At 41.5% G+C, this 26,864-nt stretch overlaps 1 protein-coding gene across 3 annotated transcripts in view; it reads right to left on the bottom strand.

The window, feature by feature from the left end:
- Positions 1-26,864, bottom strand: part of dscama (Down syndrome cell adhesion molecule a) — a 105,123-nt gene that overhangs the window by 33,502 nt on the left and 44,757 nt on the right. For 2 of the 3 annotated variants that reach the window (XM_030068602.1, XM_030068603.1), the window contains exons 4-10: positions 7,578-7,724; positions 6,286-6,564; positions 5,512-5,787; positions 4,678-4,974; positions 2,942-3,217; positions 1,476-1,754; positions 832-951 (exon numbers count right to left, since the gene is read on the bottom strand). In XM_030068602.1, the coding sequence (XP_029924462.1) occupies positions 832-951; positions 1,476-1,754; positions 2,942-3,217; positions 4,678-4,974; positions 5,512-5,787; positions 6,286-6,564; positions 7,578-7,724 (1,674 nt within the window). Of the gene's footprint in view, positions 1-831; positions 952-1,475; positions 1,755-2,941; positions 3,218-4,677; positions 4,975-5,511; positions 5,788-6,285; positions 6,565-7,577; positions 7,725-26,864 lie in introns of those variants that run through there. The other variant, XM_030068605.1, reaches the window with a different exon arrangement.

Here is a 26,864-nt window from a genome sequence, read left to right as displayed (position 1 = left end):
CAAGAGTCACCCTGCTTTAAAGAATTTCACTAGCATGGGTTCTGGTGTCATATGATGGTCTAAATACCACTGCACTGCCTTTGCTATTCTTCTACAAACAAAATTCTAAGGAAACACTTAATCCTTGTAAACTTTTGGAATCACTGAAAATGGTTAAATTTGCATTGAATCAAAAAATATTGGGTAGAGGAAGCTTCAGCACAAAAGATTGGTCATCACAAACCCACATCAGTCTAACCCATATGTCAATAACAGCATACCAGCTTCATTCACGTATTGCATGGAAGCAATAGATAGTCAGAATTCCTATAAAAGATACTGCCATCTCGTCAAGTCTAGACAAGATAATGTAAATATTTTTCACATAATCTTACACCTATTTCCTCCTTTCAGAGAAATAATAAAGCGCTTTTGTTAACAACGGGTAGAGGAAGCATCAGTGTTTCTCATCTCGCTGTGTTTGTTTGGACTTGCGGAGGTGGGTGTTTTGGCATTCAACCTCAAGGCTGTGGACATTATGTTTGTTGTGTTGGCATTCACAAACAGATCGGCTGCCGTAGAGAAAAAGCTTGCTGTAGGACGTGAAAAAAAGAGAATAATAATAATGATAATAATGGTGCTAATGATAATAATAATAAAAAAAAACTGCAATTCAACAAGATAGTCAAAAGGGAGGGAAAGAAAACTAGACAGTCTAAAGTCTTAGAAAATAAATGAAAGATGTGCATCAATTTTATGATACAGGAGTGGCTTTGCATTGAATATTTGTGTTTTCTGTGACTGATGTGTGGGTTTGTGGCGTGCATGTGTGTGTGTGTATTTTGTGTCTACCTTTAGAGTACTCCCATTGGATGGTAGGAACAGGATAACCTTCTGCTGAGCAGTTGAGTATCACAGCCTTTCCATAGATGCCATCCTGGTCCTTAGGTTGCACCACAAATTTTGGAGGGACTGCAAGTGCAAAATGAATCCCTAGTGGTCAGTCATGTGATATATGTGAGAGCAGCAACCATAAGCTCACGTCCATTTCTCGCCACCCAAACATGTCTAGTGATCATACTCACGCCTCACTTTGCATATAGCCTGACCTGCATGTGAGGACACTTCAGCTCACCCTTTTCTATGGCTGTTAATTAGGTATTGCAAGGTGTTGCACTTGCCATACTCTAGCATGAGTGAATCTAAATTTTAGCCAATAGATTCTATAAATGCGATTAGAGTAAAGGGCAAGGACCCACCCCATCCCCACCTCCTCTAAAAACAAACAAAGCAAAACACCAATGAAGCATTCAGGATCAAAGTTCCCCACAAGATTATTATTTGGTGAGCCATTTCTAATTAAAACTGCCCGAGTAATATTCTTTCAGTCGACAATATTGCTCCACAAAGACTTCATATATATAACACAAACTTTTCCTGTACCATGTAGTCCCAGCATGCTGCCCCATCTCTCTCCCTATCTCCCCTCCTCTAACCTCGGACGATGAGTTGGCTCTGGTGCTCCACAGCAGCAGCCTGGTTGCGTGCAATGCAGGTATAGTTTCCGTTGTGCAGCAGTGTGAGGTTGGAGATGCGCAGGGAGCTGGTGAAGTCTATGTTGTCTATGGTGACGCCCAGGCTGGCCGGGATAGGCCGACCATCCTTTTGCCAGGTGATGAAGACAGGCTGGTCACCGGACATGACCACACAGGGGATGAACACTCGCTGACCAATGGAAAACCGGGGGAACTCAAAAGGGTGGATGGTAGGTGGGACTGTGTAAAGAGACAAGAACACTTGAGACATGTTTCTGTGTCAACTGGCAGGTAAGGTGTCATTTCACCTCAGGTGTTTTACCTCAGGCATGTGAGTACATTCATTTAATTAAGGCTTAACCTTAAGTGTAGGATTCACTCTCATTGGGAATGTCACATGAATGACTTTTCCTTCACATGTATGATAAGAGAACAGGTTTTTATATTCCACCTCCACTAGCAAATCAACTGTCATAATTCAATATTTATGACTTTGCTACTCATATCAAAGTCTTCTGCTTAGATGTTGCCAGACTGAGAGAAAGATTTTATTACCTCTCCCCATGCAGAGCAGAAGAATTCTCACTCAAACAATGCTAATTTCTCTCATGTAACAGTCTCTCTCTGTCTCTCTATCTCTCTCCCTCTCTCATGCTCTCTGGGGACACTGTAGCCATCGTGAGAAACAGATGCTTTGGAAAATTAATGATTTAAAATAACATTGGAATAAGCAGCACTTCAGCGCTTATTTAATTCACAACAAAATAGGCATAATGGGCTCCTGGGGATTCCCTCTCGGCAGCGGTGGAATGCTAAGCAGCCGAGAGGCAAATTAGCTGAGGCAGAATGGCGGCATGGCTTTGTCTAGGCAGTGTGATTTCCCCCTCGCACACTCGATAGCGCACCGAGACCCGCCAGAGAGAGGGGGGTGTGGGGGATTTGCCCATCCGACATTTCAAATTATGCAGCGTCATTGAAGAAAGAGAGCCATCTGAGGTTATCATCATCTGGCTCAGCTCAGCGCCGCTGCATATTCAGATCAGCCCCAGATAAGCTGGCTAGGATGATGGAGATGGTGCTCCACTATCAGAGATGTGAGTGCTTTTTTACTGGCTCTGATATACAAATGTTCCTCCATGTAACAGTGTTTTCTTGAACATAGGATGGAAGATAATGCAGGTGATGCTTTTATGTATTTTCTAAATGTGAAGACAGTAAGAAACCCAGTTGGGAAGATACTCTGGGGTTAGTGTGTGTTGTGGTAATCGACTACTGCCAAGTCCTTCCTAGTGCCCATAGCACTGAGAATTCAAGATGGATGATTGCATGATTGTACACAGAAAATATTGTCTTGTGATGTGTGTACATCCTAAATCAACCTCCTAGCTCATGTATCACTGCTGCACAGATCAGACTGAGGTGCATACCTTTCACACTGACATGGACACTCTGGTGTGTGGAGAGCTGAGGTTGGACCAACACATTGCACGTGTACTCTCCCTCATCCACGTCCTTCTGCACATCATACAGCTTCAGGGTGCCATTATTCTCAAAGGCCCGTTGGCGGTGGTTGTATGGCAGCAAATTGGAGTCCTTGTACCACTTGATGGAGTAGTATGGATAGCCAATGACGCGACAGTGGATGTACATGTCCCGCCCAGCGATGGCAGTGAGGTTTTTCATTGGTCGTATGCTGGCAGGCCCTTAAAGGACACAATGGAGAAACACCTCTCTTAAAATGGTTTTGAGGCAGGGGGGCTGCGTCAAAGAACTGTGCTGTGTTGTGTGTGTTTTCAATACACCACAAGTTCATATGTCTTGATTCATTCTGATAGCCAAAAAATAAACACATTGACAAGATTGGCAAAATTTAGAGTTTCAGAGTACCTGACTAATATATCCCTGTAGTCAGTCAAAGAAACAGATCAGGGCAACAACTCTCTTGCTCAAAAAGGAAATCAATTCCAAGAGCAACACTGATGGATCTATTCTGCTCTGTATCCCTTCATACCAAATTTGCATCTTGCCTTGTCAGTGCTGGGGACTTATTCCTGGATGAATTAGGTGGAGGGTGTACCTTTCTATTTGAGTCTGAAGTGAATATTACCTAGTGCTCCCACCTCTTCGGTGCCGGCTATGATTGCCTCTGACAAGCATTAGAGCGGAATGTTCCCTCTCCCCACTCATGCACCTATTATCAAAACCATTACTCATGTTCCCTGCTCTCTCACACACTCGTGCAAAACCAACAGAATAACCAATAGGCTTCCATAGCACAGGGCCTATCAGGAAAATGGACTATTAGGCTTCTTTTTAACATACTGTAGAGGACAGTTTAACTAGGCTCTGTAGTGTATTTTGAGCACAAGCACATCCGGGTTGCTACTCTCTTTAGCACGATTAAGGAGGCAACGATGTGGGAAACAGTCATTACACTTTCTCCACAATGGCACCTGTGGAGATTTATCTTCATTGCTTGGCTGCATTCGGCATCCATGGACCCTCGCTTAAGGGCTTCAGAATCGCCCTATTTAGCCTTACAACATGCACGAATGAACACAATGAAATTAAGCCAATCAGTATACAGCAAGTACCCTTCTCTACGCAACAAGGAAATGCTAATGGCTTTGCACAGAGAGTGCCTCAGTATTACCGCTGCATGACACTGGCAATCTAGCCAGCCATCTCCCCGTGGAGAAAAGACAGCACTACAGTCATACACTAGCGCTAACTGTAAATCACCCTAATGACATCCCAATATAAAGCTATCAGCAGGTGTTGGGTAGGGAGCGGGGCAATAGAGAAGCTTATGCTGACACCAGTGACTGATGATGGGAGGAGCTACTGTAAGGGGCTGTAGGAATATTTGCCCTGTTCTGAATATGACACTAGAGCAAAGAGGAAACAGGTCAGAGCCAGCGGGTTTTCTAGAGAGACCAGCAACATATGTGGTGACTAAAGAGCTTATGAAGTAAATCATCACTATATACAGAGCAGACAAGAACGAGACAAAGCAAACCTTCACAAACATAGTCAGGCACTCTTTCAGAGGCTGCACAACCACATGCTCCAATCTCAGCCGAACCCTCCAAAAATGAAATAAATCAAGACATGTTGATGTGTATATGTGATGGTGTGTTGGAAGAGCTGATCTGACAAGCACCTCTTACGTTTATTCGCGCCTGGTAGGAGACTGTTCCAGCCGAATTGTTGCAGATGCAGCGGTAGACTCCTCCATCTGGGACTTGGGTCTGGCTGATGTTGAGGTGGCTGACCACGTGGCCTTCGGTGTTGGTGTAGTGGGAGATGCGGTGGCGGCTGTCTCGTACCACTGGCTCATCATCCAAAGTCCATGTTACTCGCGGCTCTGGCGTACCCTTCACCGTGCATGACAGTGAAACAAACTCATTGATGTTGAAGACCTTCTCGCTGAATGAGGCCAAGATCTTGGGGGTGCCATCTGGGCAGTGGAAGCAGACAGACAGGGTATTGTGCATTTTCTTATTGAACAGAAATGATTCTCAAAATGCACAAAAACATATTTGATGATGTCTTGTCATATTCCAGACTGATATTCTATTGCAGCACATTCACATCTGGTATACAAAAGAGTAAATGTAGAGAAGCTTAACACAAATTCTTTCTGTCTCCACAACATCACTGATTAGCAATGACCTTGTTATGGTGATATATAGTCATAGGAGGCAGAGTTGCAGTGGCTCAGCTTGTGTAACAGTATGTCAGCTAGGTAAGACTATTTCATAAAATCTAATGAAATGGGCAGAAGCTGGGGTGTACTGCAGCACTCATCAGCGCATAAAACACCTTTAGATGTGAGTGGCAACACACACACAAACACCTACACACATGCCACACGGACACAAATTTACACAGATCCTGTACATGCCAAATCTGTCACTTAATGAAGAGACAGACATCATTTTTACTTAAATTTTGCTTTTTTCATATAACATGACATTGCTCTGTGAATGCTGACCTTCTAGGATGACTTGAACAAAATCCTGAGCGGACATCTTGCCATGCCTGGCGAAGCACTGGTAGGCTCCTCCGTCGCTCTTAGCCATACCAGCCATTACCAGGTTCTCCCGGTTTTGGCCTGTCATGCGGACATTATTACCAGGGTAGATGAGCTCTCCATTGCGATACCAGGACAGCTGGTACTCCTCGGAGCCAGTTACACTGCAGGACAGGGAAACCTGGCTCCCAACACTGCCTTTCACCTTCCGCGGGCTCACCACCGCCTTCAGGGGCTCTGGAAGTGGTGAAAGAGGGTTGAGGAGCAGACTTCAGTGGCTGCTTTGAATAGGAAAAGTGGCATAAATATCTTTCTGTTTCTTCCTGTTTTGACTTTTTGGTACAAAACAGGAAGAAGATGTTGTTCTCCCAGCACAGACGCAGCTAAAGTTTCCCCTACCAAATATAAGATTATCATCATTTAGATATATTTTTTTTAAATCAAAAATAAAAGTGTGATGCAGAAATTACCATTCCCAGTAAAATGATGACAAAATGATCTTTGTACAGTATCGGTCAACCCTACTTCAAGGATGTTTATCCTCTTTAGTAAAGACAAAAAGAAAACACGGCCATGTGTAGTGACACCAGGAAAAGGAAAGGGAACAAGAAGCAAGATCCTCTATGCCACAGGAACCAACAGTATACCAATTAATCTGGCAATAATATATTGATGTTTGAAAATACTTCATGTCATAATCCACAACCAACTTACGAGCACCCCATTGACACTGACCTTTGACATGCAGCCTGCCGACTACCTCAGCATTGCCATAGCCATTCCACACCTCACACACATATGTCCCTGTGTCGCTGGGCTGGGCTCTCTCTATCAGCAGGCCTGTCACACTTTGTCTGAAGCGCGTGTCAGGCTCCAGTGGCCGGTTGTCCTTCAGCCAGCGGTACTTAGGTGCAGGGTGACCGGAGGCCTTGCAGGGCAGCTCCACCCGGTGGGACGCCATCACCTCGCGGCGCTCAAAGCTGTCCAGGATGTGGGGCGCTGAGTTGGTGGGGTCTGCAAGGGACAGCAGGTAAAAGTGAGAAGAGTTCTGCGTCCTATTTCAACGTTGTTTCTGTTGTTAGTTCACAGTGGGTTTTTGTGCTGATCATTTTTCTTGCTTGGACTAGTGAACACTTCCCTGGTACAATTTTAAATGCATGTTGTGAAAAATAGAAAGTGTAAGTACTAGGACAGTTGTGAGTTGTTAGAGGTTCCTGGTCAAAATATTACTGTATGTTAAAAAAGCAGGCTAACAGAGCCAAGTATGATGTGTCTGAAGTGGCGATTCTGCATCCAGAGTTAAATTCATGGTGGCAAAGGGACTCAGTGTTCTTGCAGTATTGTGAGTCAAAATCTGATTTGGGAAGGCATGTGGACAAAGCCTCTGCTTCATTGCTCTGTTAAATATCCCTTAAAATTGTGATAATTATCTTTTTTCTCCCTGTTTGGCAAAACACATTAGCCACCGCTGTCATTTAAGACAGATGGACATCCAAAACACAGTCACTTTTCATAAAAGCTACATCTCACCCCTCACCACTACAGGTAAAGGTATAGCCTTTATTTGTCTTGATCCCCTCCCCCTCAAATATTCTGGTGCAGCTCTGCTCACGACCTTTGTCACACTTCATCCTGTCTTTCTCTCACAAACCTTTCCTGTCACTCTCTATTGCGTATGGTGTTGCCCTACAGAGTGCTCACTAATTTTGAAACCAACCAAAATAAACCTCAAGCCAAACCGGACTGAAAATCTGAAAATGATGACTGAGGTGTTTTATTTGAAGGCAAAGACTGTGGACTCACTGCTTAGTGTCACTTTTACAGTTCACATCAGTTTCTGTTACCATGTTAAGTTTGATTTTTAGATAACTATAAGGAACTTGTGTTGTAAGATGTGGTGTGACATTATGAGACTGTCTCCACCATATACAGGATTAGATTATTGCAACAAGCCACATTATTGCAGGTTACTGAAACTTGGACACCAGTTAAGCGCTCTCGACATACTGTACTGCTGCTCCTCTTACCTGAGACAATGAGGCGGGCGCTATTGCTCTGTCGTGTCTCTCCTGTGTACCGGTGGCGTGTCATACACCTGTAGTTGTATAGCCCGTCTTCCATTTGCACATCCAGGATGTACAGGGCTCCCGTGGATGTGATGAGAAACCGTGACACTGGGAATATACAGAAATACAGAACGCATCATAAGTAACCAGACAGTATTAATGTGCAATTCAAATTGAAACTGGTCATAATGGCATATAAAATAACATACCATATTTTAAAAAAAGACCCCCCACCCCAGCAATGATACAGCTGCCTTGGGCCAATCAGTTACAAACATGTCAGCTTGTCCTGTGATGGTAGCATTATTTTGAACTGCAATGTCCTATAGTGCAACTTTGACAATTTTAAAACGAAGCAGTGAAATGCATCATTTCTTCCAGATTTATTAAACTCATCAGCCGTGCCTGAAATAACAAATGGATGGATGCTCTTCCATAGTCTGGCAAAATGTATCGTGTGGTACAACTAACATTTTAGAAAAAAAAAAAAAAATCTATAGTCAGAGATTGTGAATAAGAAGGAAGTGTAGTGTTTGCTTTCATCGTCATACAATGAGATCACTACTTAATATATTCTGAGAAAAAAACAAAAACAAAAACATGAATGAGGCAAACTCCATCTGGGCCAATCAGCAACAAATATGTCACCTTGTTTCAACCTGTAATTGTAATGCTCCTCTTAGGCCAATCGGGCCTGAATGCAGAGGTGAGATGCATCTTTACCCAAGTTTTGCCAAAATCCAATCAGCAGTGTCTGAACCATCCTGTGTGACGCATCAACAAAAGAATGAACAAAGGATCGATTGCTTCCAGATTTCATCATGGGGGGCAGCTAGCATTTTGGAGAGAATAATATTTTACAGTCGAAGAGTAAATGGGAGAGGAAAGTGTAGTGTGTGTATTCATTTTTATACACTGGGATCGCTACCTTACATGTTCCATAAAAAAATACAGAAAATCCAATATTGAAGTCACTTAGCAAATATTTGCAAGTCAAGTGAGGTATGCAGCCCTGTGTGATTGTAGTCACCAAACATCTGCTGCAGCCCATTTAGCTCAGCACAGCTCTGAGGCGCTGTGACAAGGCTGTGTGTTGTGTAGCTGTGTAACACAGCTCGTTATCATGTAGCTCATCGCTCTCTCCTCTCTCTCTCTGGGGGGAAACTCTCTTTCTTTTCCTCTCTCACTCCCTCTGTCTCTCCCTCTGTCTTGTATTTTCTCTCTTTCTCCGCTCTAGACTAAAAGCGCAGGGAGCCAGGGATCACAGAGAGCTTTGATAAGACATGGTTGCGCAGGTCGGATGTGCTAATATCATGCTAATGTCATGCTAATTTGTGGGAACACATGGAGGCAGGGAGAGGTAGTTGGCATTTATGAGGAGTGATGTGTGCCGTGGCTAGTGGCTGCTGGGGTATTCCTGTGTCTCTGATGATGGAGAAGTCTATTTGGCATGGGGCTCAAATGGGGCCGGCGTATGGTGGAATGAGTCTGGGCAAGGAATATGACAGAGGCAGAGATATCATAACCCAAACAGTATGGGGTGCCGAATGACTCTCATTTGGTCCTTCCTGTCATAACACTTTGATGGAGCTTGAAATTTCACAGGCCATTGTGTGATGCACGCAAAAATAATGTTAAGAAAGCAGATGGACCTTCTGCAATCATGGACATTTTCACATCAACAAATAATTACCACATTAATTTTGAGAGATTAGTATCATTTGTATACACAAAAAGGACCATCAATGGCTTCAACACTATATTTTACCACCCAGTTTATATTTGGTGATATAAGTGCTGAGGACTGCTTTACAGTATAAAAGATTACTTAATGATTTCAGAGATTCTGTGCAGTTCTGAGTAGGAAAATACCACAGGTATTCCCAGCAACCCCTCTGGGTTCTTTTACAGTCACCAATAGAGCTGGGGGACATTAACAAAATCAAGTATCACAAAATCTTTGACTGAACACCTTGATATGAATATTGCTACAATATAGCAGAGATGATTGTTTGGTGCTATTATAAGATATTTATGAACAAGAGATTTTTGATAAACAACCAACAGTAATGAAGATACTTTGACTCTATCAATCAGGTAGAGTCAAATAGTAGAACTAATAGGTTCAGAAAATTGTATCCCTTACTAAAATCCCAGACGATATCTAGTCTCACATCACAATATCGATATATTGCTTTATATTGCTTTTGCTTTCCTTACCATAGAAATACCACATAAATTCTTAAACTGAGTAGTATTCCCTTGTTAAGTAGAATAATGTTGACTCAACTTTTAGATATTTAGCATTGGGATGGAATTATCGTGCAACCATAAAACTGAGGTCCAAAAGAGGGGAAAAAACAGAGGAAGAAGGAAAGAGAGAGAAAAGGAGAAGCAAGGAGAGGAGTAAGGATGCAGCTATTGTGAGCGAGTGTTGACCTAGTTAGAAATGAGAGACCATGGATTTGATATCCTGAAGGGGTTTTCAGCTTGTGGTCTAGATGCACTTGTGTGTGACAGACAGACAACCACTCGTAAAATGAGGGGGAAAGCAGAGGTTGTGTGAATGTGTGTGTGTGTGTGTGTGTGTGTGTGTGTGTGTGTGTGTGTGTGTGTGTGCATGCACCCTCCTTTATCATTTACCCACACAGACAAGCCACGTTATGAATTCTGAATTGTGCAGGTTGCAAACGCAATTCATTTTCAAGGAAACAAACAGTTCATAGAAAGCAGATATCAAAGCAGGGGAAAGCAGCTGTCTTTCACATCAGCCCCCCTCCCTTCCTCTCCCCCCTGGCTCTCCCCCTCCCTTCCCTCTAAAAGTTGCCTGGCACCCTGGAAGCCATCAAAGGTTGACAAGGCAGGCTTATGAATGAGAGGAGCTTTCATTAGAACAGACTGCCTGTCACCCATGACAAAAGGCCAGATCTGGGAGAAGGGAGTACACCTGTGTTTTAAATGCATGCTAAAATGGTGGCACATACACACACACACACATACTTGCATGCATGTGCAGCTGCATGTGTATATCCATGTATATATCCATAACCAATATTTATTCCAGCATCTTTGCACTCTGCTCCATTGCACTACTGTCTTCTACTTCACTTTTTTTGGTTAGTTTGTTTCCTTTTAGTCTCTGTACATGGCAGTAATATGTTTGTTTACCGTGCTTGTTTACTGTGGTGGAAGTGACAAAGTCAAATTCCTTGTATGTACATACATACCTGGCAAATAAAGTATATCCTGACTCTGATTTTGATGTGTTCATCTAGACTAGTAGTCTTGATAAACTCTTATATGTTGTTTGACTTAAAAAAAAAATCCTAAGAAAGTGGGAAAAAAATGTAAAAAAAAAAAAAAAAAAAAACCCACCAACTTCACAACCATCACAGTTTTAAAATCTAGGCTCACAAAGTCCCGCAGAGTGAGGACAAAGTATTTTATGTTTTTGTTCATTCAGCCCCCCTTCTGTGCTGTTTCTGTACCACAGCTTTATGAATAATACAAACAGGCAGTGCACACCTTAGTATCCCTAACCCCCATAAGATTCCAAAAGGAAACAGGGATATCTTAAAGCAGCATCCTGTCCCTCATAGTACCTACCTCTCTCTTTCTCTCTTTCTCTCTCTCTCTCTCTTTGTCCAGCATGCATTGGTGGACAGAGAGATAACCATTTTGTCCTGAAAACTAATGCAATTGCAGTATTTTTGTTTTTTTGCTCATCTTCTGCCTTAAAAATAGCTTTCCTGAACTGGTTATAAACAAAGTAAGATTTTGCCTGAAAAACAGGGACAGAAAACTGATTGTAAGATTCCTGGTTGTTCAAGGTTACCAGATGGACATGGGTTGGGACCCTGCAGGTGTCAAGTTAAAGGGGGAGAGAGATTTGCTGAAAATCTCTTGTTCTAAATGGATGGACTATCAAATACAATACAACTAGTGCCACTTTGCCATTTCCTGGTTGTACACATCAACGTTGATAGGCTGCAGCCTGGACAACAGCGCCAAACCTTTGCTATGTGTACTGCGCATGTGTCCCACTAAACAGTGGGACACAACAGTGAGTAAGTGAGTGACCATAGTTTTTCATGCAGTTTAAAAAAGACTTCCAGAATGAGAGTCAGCCATGTCACCTGTGAATAGTCTGCCTCTAATTCCTTTATAAGGGCTTTAGTACAGACTACCCACCTCACTAACTGTAAATGCAGCCCTGATCGTAAGATATTGTTGGTGTAAAGCATGGATATGCTCTCCCTCATGTATTATGATGTTCCAGTGTTTTTTGATCTGGATACTCATTCATTCATTCATTCATGTCTATGTATTTGAGGACTGGGAAGAAAGGCGCTCCTCTGCTTTGCAGGGCATGACAAATACAAGAGTTCAGAGAGATTAAATACAATATTTAGGCTTCTGAAATCTGAAATGAGAAGTGTTTTACTGCCTCATCATTGGCAAACATGGCTGGGCATCTTTTCATCAGGAGAAATGGACATGCATAAGTATAGAGGTATGCATGTTTATTGACACTGCATGTGTACTGATACTGTTTACTGTTTACTAGTATGTAGACCTGCATTACAGTGAAAACATTAAACAGTGGTAATAATTGGTATAAGATTTTTCAATACATTATTTTATGTCTAGGGACATTATTATTTATTATTTTCATATGAACTTGTTTTATGTGTCCAATTTCTTTTTTGTTATTCCCCTTTGTCCCTTGAACCAGTTCTTGCTAACCATCAATACATACACTGTCAAACAGCTGAGTGTGTATAGTCCTGTATGTGAATGTCCTTGTACACTGAGGGCGTTTCTGTGTATGCATGTATCACTGCAGTTATCTGAAATCACATTGGCGTGTGTGTGTGTTTGTATGTGGGAGTCTGTGTACTGTGTGTTTGAGTGAGTGTGTGTGTACAGCGCATGTGCTTGCACGTGCCTAAGAGTGAGTGTGAATGTGTTTATGCAGCACACAGCTGCATAGAGGAATGGTCAATAATAACGATCGAAGGCGCTCCACTATGCTTTTCCCTGCTCCTCTCTGCTCCACCTTCTGCATACTAACACTGCCTGAGAGAGAGCCTCCACTGTTCTTGCACTCTGTGTGTGTGTGTGTGTGTGTGTGTGTGTGTGAGCTCACAACATGCATGAGCACGGGTTTGTGCCCACACCTGGGTGTATTAGCGTATATTTCTGCGACTGTGGCATCACTTCACCCCAGGTGGCTTGCCGGCCTGCCAGTCCCTTTTGGTTTTCCCTTCCTCGGCCCGCCCAGCTGCTTGGCATTGGCCGTGCCAGAAACACAAGTCCCTTTCTGTGGATTGCCACTCAATAGATTCAATTAATCCCCATACAAGCAAGTAGATGCTCTATTTATTCAAACTGGGATGCTCTGCAGTTTTTTTTTTTTTTTTTAGCTGAAACTTGAATTGCTTGTGAGTCATAACTATGAATAGCAACAGCAAGAATTGTGGCCACATTACAACACTATTGTTACACTTTCCATTGGGGCTTTTGCACATTTTGTACTGGTGCTGATGTCACAGCTTTGCCTAACAAGGACTAAGAGTGAAGCACAATGACATGTGGTGACCTAGCCAAGCACTTTGACCCATGCTTGCTGGGTGACCATCTGGCCAACAGGTGTACCGTATCTGCCTGTATACCAGAGTTACCTCGGTGCCTTAAGTCATTTCAATATTCTATAATTGAGACATGAGTGGAGATGGGAAGGAAGAGCGACTGAAGAGATACAGAGTGATAGAGACAAGCGAGCAAGCAAGCGAGTGAGAGAGAGAGAGAGAGAGAGAGAGAGAGAGAGAGAGAGAGAAAATAAAAGATCAAGCAGGAAAGAGCACCTCTGGGATACAACCACTCTCTGTCATCTGAAATGACTTACAAATTAGCTGACAGCAACGCGCTCCCGGAGTAGAAAAAAAGACACAACTTTCATATGCTAATTCAGATCATGGCTAGGCAGGAGCAATTATCAAAAAAAAAAAGAAAAAAAAAATCAGTCCTGTCTGACAGATCTCAACAGGCGCCTGACGACGCCAACTCCCTGCTCCTCTCTCTCTCTCTCTCTCTCTCTCTGTCTGTCCCCCCCCCCCCCCCCCCTCTCTCTCTCTCTCTCTCTCTCTCTCTCTTTCTCTCTTTCATTCAAAGAAGTTGGGTACACAGATCCTTGGGTTAACTGAAGATTACCCAATCAAAAGTCAGATTGTTTGCTCTCCTGACCTTGAACGCCTCAACCCCACCCTGCACTCCTCGCATTCTGAATAACTTTGAATAATCTGACCTATCAACACCAACGGTCTGCAACGCCACTTAAGGGAAACTCATGGAGTCAGCTAAACAATGCAGATAAAAATTGCATCCTCATCACTCTGCTGGCAGCACAGCAGCAGTGTCCCCACTGTGCGACTGTCTTGGAGTGTATTAGTGAGTAGAGTGTGGTCCCTGGAGACAGCTGGGGCCTACACTGTCACCATAACCTTGGCCACTCAAAGTCATGCTGCTTGACAAAAAAAACCCAAAAAAAACAAACAAAAAAAAAAAAAAAAAACAAAGAGTTCATGTTGCTTGACACTAACACAGACACACTGGCAGACCAGCAGCCATCTGCATCCATAATTAATTTAAGAAACCTTCTCGTGGAGGCAGATAAATAAAAAGGAAGAGAGTGTGTACATGCTCGCATTTGTGCCCACATGCATTTTTATGTGTATGTGTGTGTGTGTGTGTGTGTGTGTGTGTGTGTATGCTTCCTGCTGTGTTGAAACTGCTCGAATACATGAACTGCTTGATTACTGCACTTTTATCCCACTTCAGATAGACTTCTTTTGAAAACTGTAGCTTAACAAAGAGACATCAAGGTCCTCTACCTCGAACCAAACAACTAGCGATGCAAGCCAAGCCTCTGCTAAAGGATTCCTAAGACTATAATTAAGCAGCAGAAGATAAAAGGGAGTGTGTTACAGTGAATAGCATCGCTGAGGTTGACTGGGCTGTGAACATGAGATGTAGGTGAGTGTAGATCTTAGCCGGGGTGTTATGCATCACAATGCATGACCTTATTTGTGTTTTGCACAGTTTCACTGTTCTACTACATCTTCCTAAAAAATGCATGTGCTTTTTATTCAGGGAAATTGCAAATGTGTGTGCTGACATTCAAAGCACAGAATTGGATGTGAATCCTCTCTGTTGTTGTGATGACACAGGAGAACAAACAGAAATGAAAAGGATTAGGTGATGATATTATTGGGATGATTATGGTCAATTATATTTTTGCTTAAGTGACAGTTACAAATTTAAATATCTCCAGCTGTGAAAAACACCTTCAAAATTTAGTAAATCACATGCACAATTTTCTACTGCATTGCATTGGACAAATTTTTTTGTGATCGTAAACCGGCAATAATACTGCCATATGCAGTGCCACATGGTTTCACACTATCAAAATGTCACACAGTGACTGGAGCCAGAATTGCCAGTGCGGTCTGTGAGTAATAATGAGTGTATGATGAGCCCAGGAGGGCCGGTGTTGTAATTAGGCCTGGTCAGAGTTATTGGCAGAATGACTCCAGTCTGATCAGGCTGGGATAAGCATCTCTATGGAGAGGGGGATCCCACCAAATTAGAACCCCTCTAATAAAAACCATTTGTCATTCTTACAGGAGGCACACTGACAGCTACTGGGGTTGTCATGGCAACACACAGGCCGCCACTCGCTTACCAAGCAATATTCCCAGCACTGTAAGTGGTGGAGAGGTGGAAACACACACACAAATGTTGTACAGTTAAATGTTTCGACATGTGTGCCGATACACTGTGGTGAGGAACTTCTATAGATATTTATGCACATGTACGTATAAGTACATATGGACCCCCACCCTCCCACCACACACGCACAAACACACACACACTCAGATGAGCAGATTTGCATGTACACAGATGCATACAAGGGACTTGGCAATATGCACAAAATCAAAATATCACAATATTTTTGATTGAATCCCTCATTATTGATTTTGTGATAAGGTTGTAGGGGTGACTACTGGTGCTTTCATTAAATATTTGAACAATAAGATTTTTGTTTAACAATTATTGTTGATGTGCATCTTTTGACCTAGCAGGTAGAGGCCAATAATAGAACAGCTACAACAGTCTAATAAGTTCAGAAAATTGCATTCCTTTACTGTAACACAGCCTTTAAAACTATGAAACCACTTAAGCCATATCATGATATTACGATAGCCAAATTCCAGATGATACCTAATCTTCACAATATTGATTTATTGTCAATATTACATTTACTAATGCATGTTCACAAACACATAAAACTACAGAGGCATGCACACACACACACACACACACACACACACACACACACACACACACACATACATTTGTATTACTATAGATGTGATGACCATCATTATCTACGTGTGTTCCCAAACCTTGAACCTCAAGCCTTTCCATTTACATGTCTAACCTTAATCCTAAACCCAAACTGCAGAAAACCGACCAAAATGTCCTAAATTTGAATTGAACTGATTGTCTGTATCTTTTATCTTGTCTTTTTCTTTCTATCCTTTTGAGGACATTTGGCCCTTGTAAGTACAGAAATACAAGAACAAACACACATACACACTGACCACCTGTCCTAACTTATCATCTTACCTGAACTTGCGAACTTCCAGGGCCTGAGCTGTATGGGTCCAGACGCTATCGGCTCGCTACAGACAGAGTTGAGTCAGAGTAGAAGGCAGAGCTTTTTATTGCTGCTTCTAATCAGCGGCAGCATCCCTCTGCTCATTAACTAGACACACGCTAGCCTGAGGCTAACGGCCTCATATGTCAACCACGGATAAAGATGTCATCTTCTGCTCGACTGAATAAACCACTATTAAAACTAGATGTAAATGGACGTTCAACGATATTCAAATTAGGAGGCAACAGGGAAGCATAAGCCCTGAGGCACTTGGCCTCATCGCTGCCCCATATTCCTTTGTCGTAATAAAAGAAATAGAGACTTAAGATTAATGCTCTATCTTTAGCACTTTGTTATAAAAGACAGCTAAGTCAGCTATGAAACAAAATGTTCATATACAACAGGGCAATAGGTAAAACTCAATTATGGTGCTGTAGTTAGCTCGGTACTTTAGGCTGTTCATTTTTATGTTGTAGAGGGTTGAACATCAGTAAAACAGATGGTAAGAACAGTAATGTGTCTTTGCAAATGATTTTTGCCGTTTATGTAGTTATGTAGTATGTAGCTTCTTTTAACTGGAGATATGTTTAACTGGAGTGAAAATAAACTGTATATATCAGGGCCACCTGTCAATGTCTCCCTGAACAAGGAGAGTAATCCCAGTGGCTGTGACTTTGTGCTATTGAAGGTCATTGCCGGCTTTGTCGAATATGAATTACGGCTGCAATGTTTGCAGTAACTATAGACACACACAGGCCTGTAGGAAAACCAATGAAATTCTATCGCATTGACTAAAAACAAAACCATACAATGGACAGTGCCGTCTAAAAATGGGTCTTATTTGTACTGAGCTCACTGACATAATATGACAAGCTATCTCTATTCTCCAATAGACTGTTTGGAGGCAGCTGTGTAAGCACTTTCACTATCAGACAAACGTCTGTCTGATGAAGTCAAAACTGAGCAGGGAAATCTCAGGCACAATAGCATTCAAACACACACTGTGCTCCTGTGTGTTACTAGCTGGAGTGTGTGTATGGGCTGCATGGGTGTCGTAATTAGCCAGTATTGGAGTCAAGCTATTAAACCCCCAATGGTTGAGCGTTTACAATGCGATCATTGGCCTCTCTCTGGCCAACACTAAATGAGCCAGTGTTGAGCCTCAGCTGTATAATCATGAATATTCATCTCCCAGTCTCTGTGTGGAACCTCTGTGTGTGTGCGCTGCACTGCCAGGCATTAAGGAAGCTATTACTATCCATTCAATCACTATCTCTGACTTTGTCTGGATAATAAGTCAAGCTGACAACAATTCCACTTATCACTGAAAGCTGAACAAAACAGGCTTTGTTTTGGGACCAGAGAAGAAGCAGGCCTGTGTCCAGTCCCTAAGCTTTTTTTTTTTTTTTTTCACTTTCTTTGACACTGACCAGTGTCACGGGTCAGGGTTATCACACTGATTCCTACACTGTTTTTCTTCCAAATGTATCCCTCTGTTGTTTTATCTCCTCCAGTACCTTTTCACTCATGCTTGTTGAAAGCTGGGGATAAAAAAGGTCCAGTGTCATTAGTGCCAGCTCTGCACGAAAGCAGTCCTCAAAGAGAAAGAACTGGGAAGAAGAGAGGGAGGCTTCTAATGGACTCCACCCTCGCACGCTAGTATGAGAAACCCCATTTTTAGCACAAAGCACCTCATTGCAGTGATCATGCAAATATGTGCATTGCAACGTGGCTATGAATTACATTAATGAAACGAGAGCCTTTCTTTATCCTTTGCGCACAAATCAAGTTAAGACAACCCTTCAAACTGTTGGCACGCAGTTATAACCTGAGTCAATAAGAGCTTGTCCTGTGGTGCCATTCCCTTGTGACTCAGTGGCATCGTGTCCCCTTTTATGGAAAAGGTCTTAAATACAGCGCTCATTGGCATTTCATGGTAATTTGCGGTGGCAAGCAGAGCAGCCAATGCCGCTCTGTAAGTAAAGCAGAGGGGGCAAGAGGAGGATTAGATAATCAAACAGTGTGCCACTTTAAATAATCTCTGGCTCCTCTGGGGGAGGTGAGACTCAAAGCCGGAGCCCTTCTGGTTTAATTGTCTGATTTTCCCGTCATTACAGTTGAGGGCCTCAGTAATTCAGGCTTATTAAATATTCAGGAGCCACACTGAGGATGAGAGAGAAGGGGATAGCGAGGGAGAGTGATGAAGGTAGAGAGGAGAGAGGAGTGAGGAGAAGAGAGGGAGAGGTAGATGTGGTTTTCCAAAGAGGAGGTGGTGTAAATGTGGTCACCGCTTGACAAAGACATCTGAGAGGGAAATACACTTCCATTTCCATCATGAAAAAAGAAAGTCATTATTAACCAAGTCTATGCAGGGTGAAATCATGGAAGTAATATCCAGATTTTAAATAAAGTTAATTGACTGAATTAGTCAACTTACTACTAACTATTCATCGTTATAACTTGCATGTGTCTGCCAGACTTATTTTTTGGGGCATTTGTAAGTTTGTGTATTGTATATTAAGATGAATACACAGCAAAACAGATCCTATATGGATGCAGCAGGAGATGTAATGTAAAAAAAAAAAAAAAAGAAAAAAAAGAAAAAAGAAAAACTCAGTTGACATTTACCCATATAAAAGTGAACACACTAATATGGTCATGCGCTATAGCAAACTGGAGAATGTAACTTAAGTGAGGCAAAAGTTGACTGCTGCTGTTTTTGTTACAAATCTGCAGCGTGAACCTCACTGGGTTTGAGCTGATAGAAATGTTGAGTGGAGCTCTCCATGGTGCTGAAACTCAGACGCTCCAACTGAGAGGAGCTGACCACAGACAGAGAAGAACAAAATCAGGAAGACAAGGATAAAAGGTTAGGGTTTTTCAAGAACTGTTTTCAAGAAGCCAGCCTAACGGTTTTATACAGTTAACAAACCACAAGAATGATAAATGCTATGGACCATCTGCTAGGTTTTAACACTTCTCTTTAAATACAAATAGTCTGTCGTGCATAAAAATCTGGATTGTTTCTATGCTGACTTAATGGGATTAAAGGGGGAAGATGGACTAGATGGACTAAAAAATAATTTTATGACCACTTTCTTCACAAAAATTACACAAGTGTTTCTATGAAAGAGAGACAGTATTACAATTAAAGTACTAACTCATGAACAAAGATCATACAGAGTACTTGCTAACAGAACAAGCAATACAGAGAAATCCTGACAGTGTAAAATCTCTTGCAAGAGAGGTTCCATAAGGGCAAACGGTCTATAAAAAAGACTGGGAACCCAATTATGAAGATTACCATGAAGGAAGTGGAGATGAGAGAGACAGAAATGCTGCTTTCTAATCTATTCAGCCAGTCTGATGTCCACAACACTGCACAAAACACATCTCAACAAGATGTTTACTCCGGTATTTAGTCTTAATATCTGAATTTTAAGTCAGGTTCATTTCATTTGTTTCCAATGCAAATCGTCTTGCCTCAAGAATTTGTGAAAGTGACATTATGTTGATCCTAACGCTGTGGTCTGCCTATTTTTCTTGTTTTGGGTTCTCAAAGTAAAAGAGAAATTATCACACCCCTGGCAGATCCTGTCCCCTGTTTTGAGGAAAGAATAATGTTTTAGAGTAGAAGAAAGTATTTGTTATTTATTGTTTTGCAGTGAAACTGTAGTCCTGTATAACAATATCAGCCAAAATAACAGACTGCCCCATATTTTGTTGATTTGGTGAAACTGTTTATATAAAATTCCTGCCAATAAAACATATCAAATTTAAATGAGAGTGAGTTCTGAGTTCAAGCCTTTCTTGTGGGTTTACTCTAAAAAACTACACACTCATGAGTCTGCATTTGATCTCCAAAAATGTGCAAATGACAAAAATGATCCTACTGCAACTCATCTAGCAAAATAAGCTCCCTGATCACAGTTCCACTAAGTGCATGATTATAGACCCAAAACATCTCTGAGTCTCTCAGTTACAGACACTGAAAATCCAGTTTGATGTTTGTTCTCACCTGCTTAAAAACATTTTGCACCTTCCCCTTCACATCCCCTCCATCATTCTTCCTGACCAACAAAATGTCTATTTTTAGCCTACCTCCCCTAGCATGAAGCCTAACAAATTTAATTTCCTACTGAATATATTATCAAAAATAAAATATCTGTGAAATTCAGTCATCAGAACAAAGCTAGAGTAATTGATTTAGGAGAGGGAGAGACTATTAAGACATCTCTCTATGATCTCAAAGTCTCATTTACTTGTTGTGAGTGGCTCCTAACAGCTGATTATCAGGCTTATTGAATCTGAAGATTGTTTATATAAACCACTGCCTGGTTTACACACCTCAACATGCTTCTGTTTCATGAAGATAAAACCTGCACTGCCCAAACACACACCAGGCTCCAGCTATGAGAATGAAAAGTTAATTTCCTACAACTGATAAAGAAGTCATCACATATTTTGACAGACAAATTTTCATGGATCTACCTTAACTTACAGTTTGACAAACGCTGAGATCCAGTGAAACCCCTGCAGGCCTGGGGTGGAAACCCCTCTCTCAGCAGGGCCTTCTTGTCACCAACTTCCTTGTAAAGGTTACTGCATCTGACTTAGTAACAAATAGGTTACAAGGTCAGGGGGTCAGCTCACTGACACCAACATTCATTCATTAGTCCAGCGGAATATTTATAGTCAAAACCTGTCACGGAGCAGACAGGTCTTCTGACCCTGGCCCACCACAATAGGGGTCCACAAATACATTTTTTGTTTGTTTATTTGTTTGGATTTTGTCTGCAATCAACAATTTGTCTACAACATCAAGCACAATTACTTCTGAAATTAGCCTTGATAATAACACAAACTGCTTACTATTTACAATTATGATTTTTAGAATAGGTCACTGATACAGGCCCATCCACTGATGGCAGCAGGAAAAGGCTTTCAGGTTTTAAAAATCTGAACATGGTATAGTATTTATTTATTTATCGTCTTTTTTCCAATTTTGCATGAAAATGGCTTTCAGTACATTCATGTATGTTTACATGTTAATATTCCCTCATTCAAAACTAAAGTAAAATTTGTACATGTGCTGAGAATTACCAATGTAATTTTATTAACAGAGCTTAAGACCGACCAAGAACTTTCCTTCCTAATCACCAGTGACATGCATCTTGCATTTCCAAATTTGAATCACCTGATTCATAAAACTATATCAATCAGCAGTGCCAAGGCTGAGAGGAATTTCAGCTGCTTGGAATTTCAACATATTTGCAAGTCTGCATGCAGACTGTCAGTCTCAGCCTCCAGAGGAATATTGAGTTAAATAAGAAAAAGGTGGTTGAGAGATTTTGTGATGTGGAGATGGAGCTGTAAAGACAATGGGTAATCTTGTATAACCTAGTTCACTGATAGCTTATTTTAATGAACTTGACAAGAACTAATCAGTGATGCTTGCGCTTGGCTCACAGACCAGCTGATCGTTACCAACACTGCTTCTGAAAAAAGTGACCAAAACGTCAACTCTGTGTTCTCTATAACATTGTGAAATTTTAACATTATTTAGGTGGAGGCTTTAAATAAGGCCACTGGGTTTTCTGCCTCTCCCTGTACTGTATATTATTTGTTATCTTTGTCATTTTTTGTGTATTTTGTAACTGTGTAAAAACTAACACTAAACTAAAAGCTAAAGTTGCCAACTTGTGTTTTCTGTAGGCTTGTTCTGGATTGTTTTACTGTACAAAATGCAGCTTGAACTAAAGATCTGCTTAAAAGTCACTGGTAGAGCCTGTTGTTTGCTTGATGCTCAATTATATTTGACATGGTGTTGGGGATTTTGCGTTTGCTGGTAGTGTGTGACTAAACTTGTAACAGTTGGCTTGATTTGACTGTGTGACATTGAGATGTGATGCACATTAGGGTTTGCTCGTTATGGGTTTGTGAAGGCTCAATACTTTTTGACTAAAGCTAGCTAAAAGATATTCAGTATCTTCCAATTTGACCATTTGTATGCCAAAAAAGACAGAAAATTACAAGCATTCAATGTTTCTTCCATAATTATATTCTCGTGAGGATGAATAAACTCTTATACAACATTCACACCACTGAAGGACATTAAAACTCTCCCTGAAACCCAGAACTATATTGATAATAAATAAAACATATTCATGGACACTGTGGACTCTCATAATGTCACAATAATAACGTCATCAATTCCAACAAACAATAGTGCAGTATTGATCAAATTTAAAATTATTTGATATCATAAACAACTTGCATCATATTTATTGTATCATAAGTGGGGCAAAACATTGACTGACCCATGTCTAATTTTAATAAAAAGCCAATATTGGCTCCATATATCAGCAAACTGATCTCTGATCCTGATGTGAGAAGACTGACCTTTATTGAAACACTGTGCTCCACTCACCATTTATCCCCTTTACAATTGGCTAGAAGGGAGACACACCCCTCATTTACAGGACAACTATCTAATCCAACACAGCAGCCTCCGCCTTTCCTTCATTGGTTCAAAATCACACATAAAAAATCACTCTGCTTTTCCATTTATATCATCCTTTTTAATTTCAGCTATCTCCCTTTCCCATCACCTCTCTGTCTCTATTCCTTTCCATCTCCTTGCTTTTCATCTCTTGTCTTTCCTCTGTGTCTCCCTTCATTCCTCCCCCTCCTCCTTCTCTTTCTCCTCCTCCCCCTCCTCTCTGTCTCCCTGCAGAGCATTAGCTTGCAGTGGTCAGGCCGCTTGACAGCTGCTCCACCTGAAGAATATCAATCAGTGTTGCTGTGGAGACCGAAACATGCTCCTCTCCTTTTATTTTTTTTACCTATCTTTTCCTTTCATTGCATGTGAGGATCGCAAGGATACAGTATTGTTTTGTTTATTTGTTTGTTTGTTTGTTTGTTTGTTTGTTTTTGATACAGCAGCAACTAAATATTCATGATCAAGGCATGATTTCCCACCTTGGGATCATTTAGTTCACCCCTGTATCTAGGTTTGAATATTTACCCTGATGAAATATTATCTGTTCCTGAACTGATCTGTTACAGGGGAAGTACATTAGAGCCTTTTGCTGCTAATTTCTTCGAGGTGTGACTAATTGAGTTGCGGGTGCAAACCCCCTAGATGTCACAGACTATCACTCCAGATGAGCCAGGCAGACAGGCGTGGGATGGAAATGTCTGTCACTGCTAACACATGGCATTACACTGAGCACTGTATAAATTATGCTGCCCAAAATAGGGCAATGCTCAAAAGGATATCAAGCACTATCACACACTCCCCTGTCCATAAAAAAGAAAGAAAGAAAGAAAGAAAGAAACAAACAAACAAACAAACAAACACCTTGGAGGTGAAATATTATTTTTTTGGGGTTGTTGTTGTTATTATTTGTTCACTGGAGGATCTAGATGTCCAGAAATATGCAAATTTTGAAAAAGACATGAACATTTTGGAGTGACTCTTGGTTCCTCTGATGCATGTGAGAATGACAAGGTTAGGTTAGGAAAGCAGTCGTATTTTAGAACTCCAATATAATTTTCTTCCTAGTTTTTATCTAGCCACTGGTCTCCATTCATTCCACCATGATATGAAAATGAACTTTCATAGACTTCAAACTTTCTTAACACCAGTATTCCATCACCGTGATAAAGTTGTCCACATTCGTTTTCCTAAAAGCAGCAGCACTGTTGGGTTTTGATGGCTTGAAATTGGGAGGAGTTAAATGGTTCCCAGGGAAACATTTTAATTACACAGCCAATTATCAGTTACATAGTTTTTGAATGGCAATGACTTTGTTAGCCACAGAAGCAGAACATTATAAGATGGGTGTTTCAACCAAAAATTAAAATGTGAAAATCAAGGGATTTTGATTATATGTTGTGAAATCGTTAGTACCCCCGCATGATTTGCAAAATGGTTTGTTGCAATGCAAAATGTGAGGAAATTGTAGTGAATGGGCCAAATCACTGGTATGGTCCTTTGAGTTATTGTGAAAAAAGATGTGAATATGTCACTTTGCGATGATTCCTCAAGGATAGCAAAGGTGTCATGAGACCAATCACAGTCTTCTTTCTAATTGCATCAATCTACCTTGCCATACGGCGCACACTCCCACTTCAACCCTCACCATCTCAGCTGGTCCCAAAACATGGCCCCAACCCTACTGCGGTACATAATGCTAACCAGTGAAATTATTCCCCATAGACCCACCATCAGTGCCACAAGTGCCAGGCCCGCCAGCAGAGGGTTAAGTAAATATTGGGCGAAGCAGCTGCTCTCAGAGTACCAGTGTCTGCTTGTGTTCCTGTCTGGTCCCAGCCTGGTATAAATCACACACAGCAATTAGTGCCACACTGTCCCGCTGCCCTCGTTAAACAACCCCGCCTGCTGAGGAAGCCCATAAGCACAGTCTGGATGGGTGGAGGGAGGGAGAATGGATGGATGGATAATACCTACAGAAAACTGCAGTGGTTACACTGATACTGTAGCGGCAGGAGATGGAGCTCTGTTTATAAAGAAAACACCATTTTTTTGGAGGGAGACTGGGCAGCTGGTCAACTTAGCTGTCGAGTGATGAGAACACACCAAACACCAAAATCATCCAGCTGTCTGCTGTAGATGATTCACTGCGGCCCTCCAAGCTAGCACTTTAGCATAAACTATGGGGAGTGATATCCATTAACCTAACCTTGGTACAGTATGGTAAGCTGCAAGAGTGCTTGCAGGAAGTGGTACCTGATTAATAGACCCTCCTAAGAGTTATTTACAATATCCCTGACCCTAACCCTGGGCCAGTATGGTACTATGGCTCATTCAAGATCTTGTAGCTGCAAATACATATTACAAAATGTGAATGTGCAAATGTCTGTTATGTTTGCATGCTAACAGAAGATGTATACAAGTTCAATTTGTTTTTGCCAAATTGTCCTTAATCCTTCTTTGTAGACACGTGCCACATTTGATCATAGCTCTCTGCTATCATGGGGGTCTGACGACCATGGGAAGGTGTCACAATATCCAATCCAAGTTTTGTCTCATCCTTTCAAAATTCTATATAAAAGTAAAGATTAAAGAAAAATCACCAGAAATTTATTTGGAAGATAATAAAAAAAAGTCGCATTACCAGGACCAATATTGCTTCTCAGCCGTGTCTGTCTCTGCTTTGTATTTGATAGTTTGGTGACCTACAGTTATAATTTATCATACCGACAAAATTGTATCTTGTCAGTCATCATTTGTTGCTCCACTTGTCCCAAGACATTTAGTCGATAAAAGCAGGTTTCACACTTTGGGTGGCAAAGTAAATATTAAATGCAAGATCTCTGCCATACCTTGGCGTTAAGTGAACTGACATCCTGTCCACTAGTAGTGAGTTTTGAGAAGTGTCTTAGCATGCAAATATGATTTGTGACCTAACAGTAAAAATGCCAAGTCATTGATTCTTGGCTGTGGACTTCCAGACGCTGTTTTCACTTGCACAGTTTGTTCTTTCAAATCATTTTGAAAGTTATAAGTTAAAGTTAATATACAGTGCATATTTGCATACTGTACATTTGCACATTGTGTATATTTGTAAACAAATAGTGGCAAAAATTTTACTCAAATTTGTATCTGGACATGACAATTACATATTCAATCTTTCAGATATTTGTTCTGAATGGATTTTGGCCCCTTCAATCATATGAAGTTCACTCTTCACAGACAAGCGTGCCACGCTATTCTCAGATTTTGCTATTTGTAAACCTGTGACTGCTAATGCTGGTTTATTTAGCATGCATGAATAAAACGGCTCGAGTCAGTGATGATCTAATTCATGAAGCGTTCTCTAAAAAAGATAATCAATGATCACTGAGGTGATTTTATCACTCATCAACTGCGATGTCCATAATCTCAAATACTCAATTAAACCTTCCATGTAATTTGGCCGACGACGGCTCATGAAAGGACAAAAACAGCGGCTCATGAAAGGAGAAATAGCCATCAGCACCCCTATTACCATATTGCTCTAAATTACCACAATCACCAGGGGAGCATTTAACATGCCACCACCCAGTGGAAAAAAAGTCTCACAAATAATGTCAAAATGAATGTAATTGATTTACATTCTGCTTTCTTTCTGATTGTGCTACCAGTTGCTGTTGTGTCCAGGGTAATTAGGAGGTAATGGGAGAGTAATTGGGCACGTGCAATGATGCAGAGAGAGGGTGAGATAGATAGATAGATAGATAGATAGATAGATAGATAGAAAGGGCAGAGAGAGAGAGCTCAGGTGCTGAATGACTGGCCTTGTCAGAGGGAGAGGCTGCCTGCAGCGATGCTCTATAGAATGGGCAGACACCCCCACCACCCCACCGCCACTCTGAGAGGACGAGGAGGAGGAGGAGAGGGGGATGAAGGAGGTGGGAGGACTGCTGTGGAAAGGGGGGAGGGGAATCATGGTTGGAGCAGGTGGAGAATGCCGGCTAGCACTGGCATTACTGGTGTAAATGTGGGAAGGGGGGCAACA

This window comes from Myripristis murdjan, chromosome 14, assembly GCF_902150065.1.
Source record: "Myripristis murdjan chromosome 14, fMyrMur1.1, whole genome shotgun sequence".
In the NCBI taxonomy this organism is placed as follows: Eukaryota; Metazoa; Chordata; class Actinopteri; order Holocentriformes; family Holocentridae; genus Myripristis; species Myripristis murdjan.
Note: the sequence above shows the minus strand (reverse complement) of the source record. Positions and strands in the feature narration are given on the sequence as shown.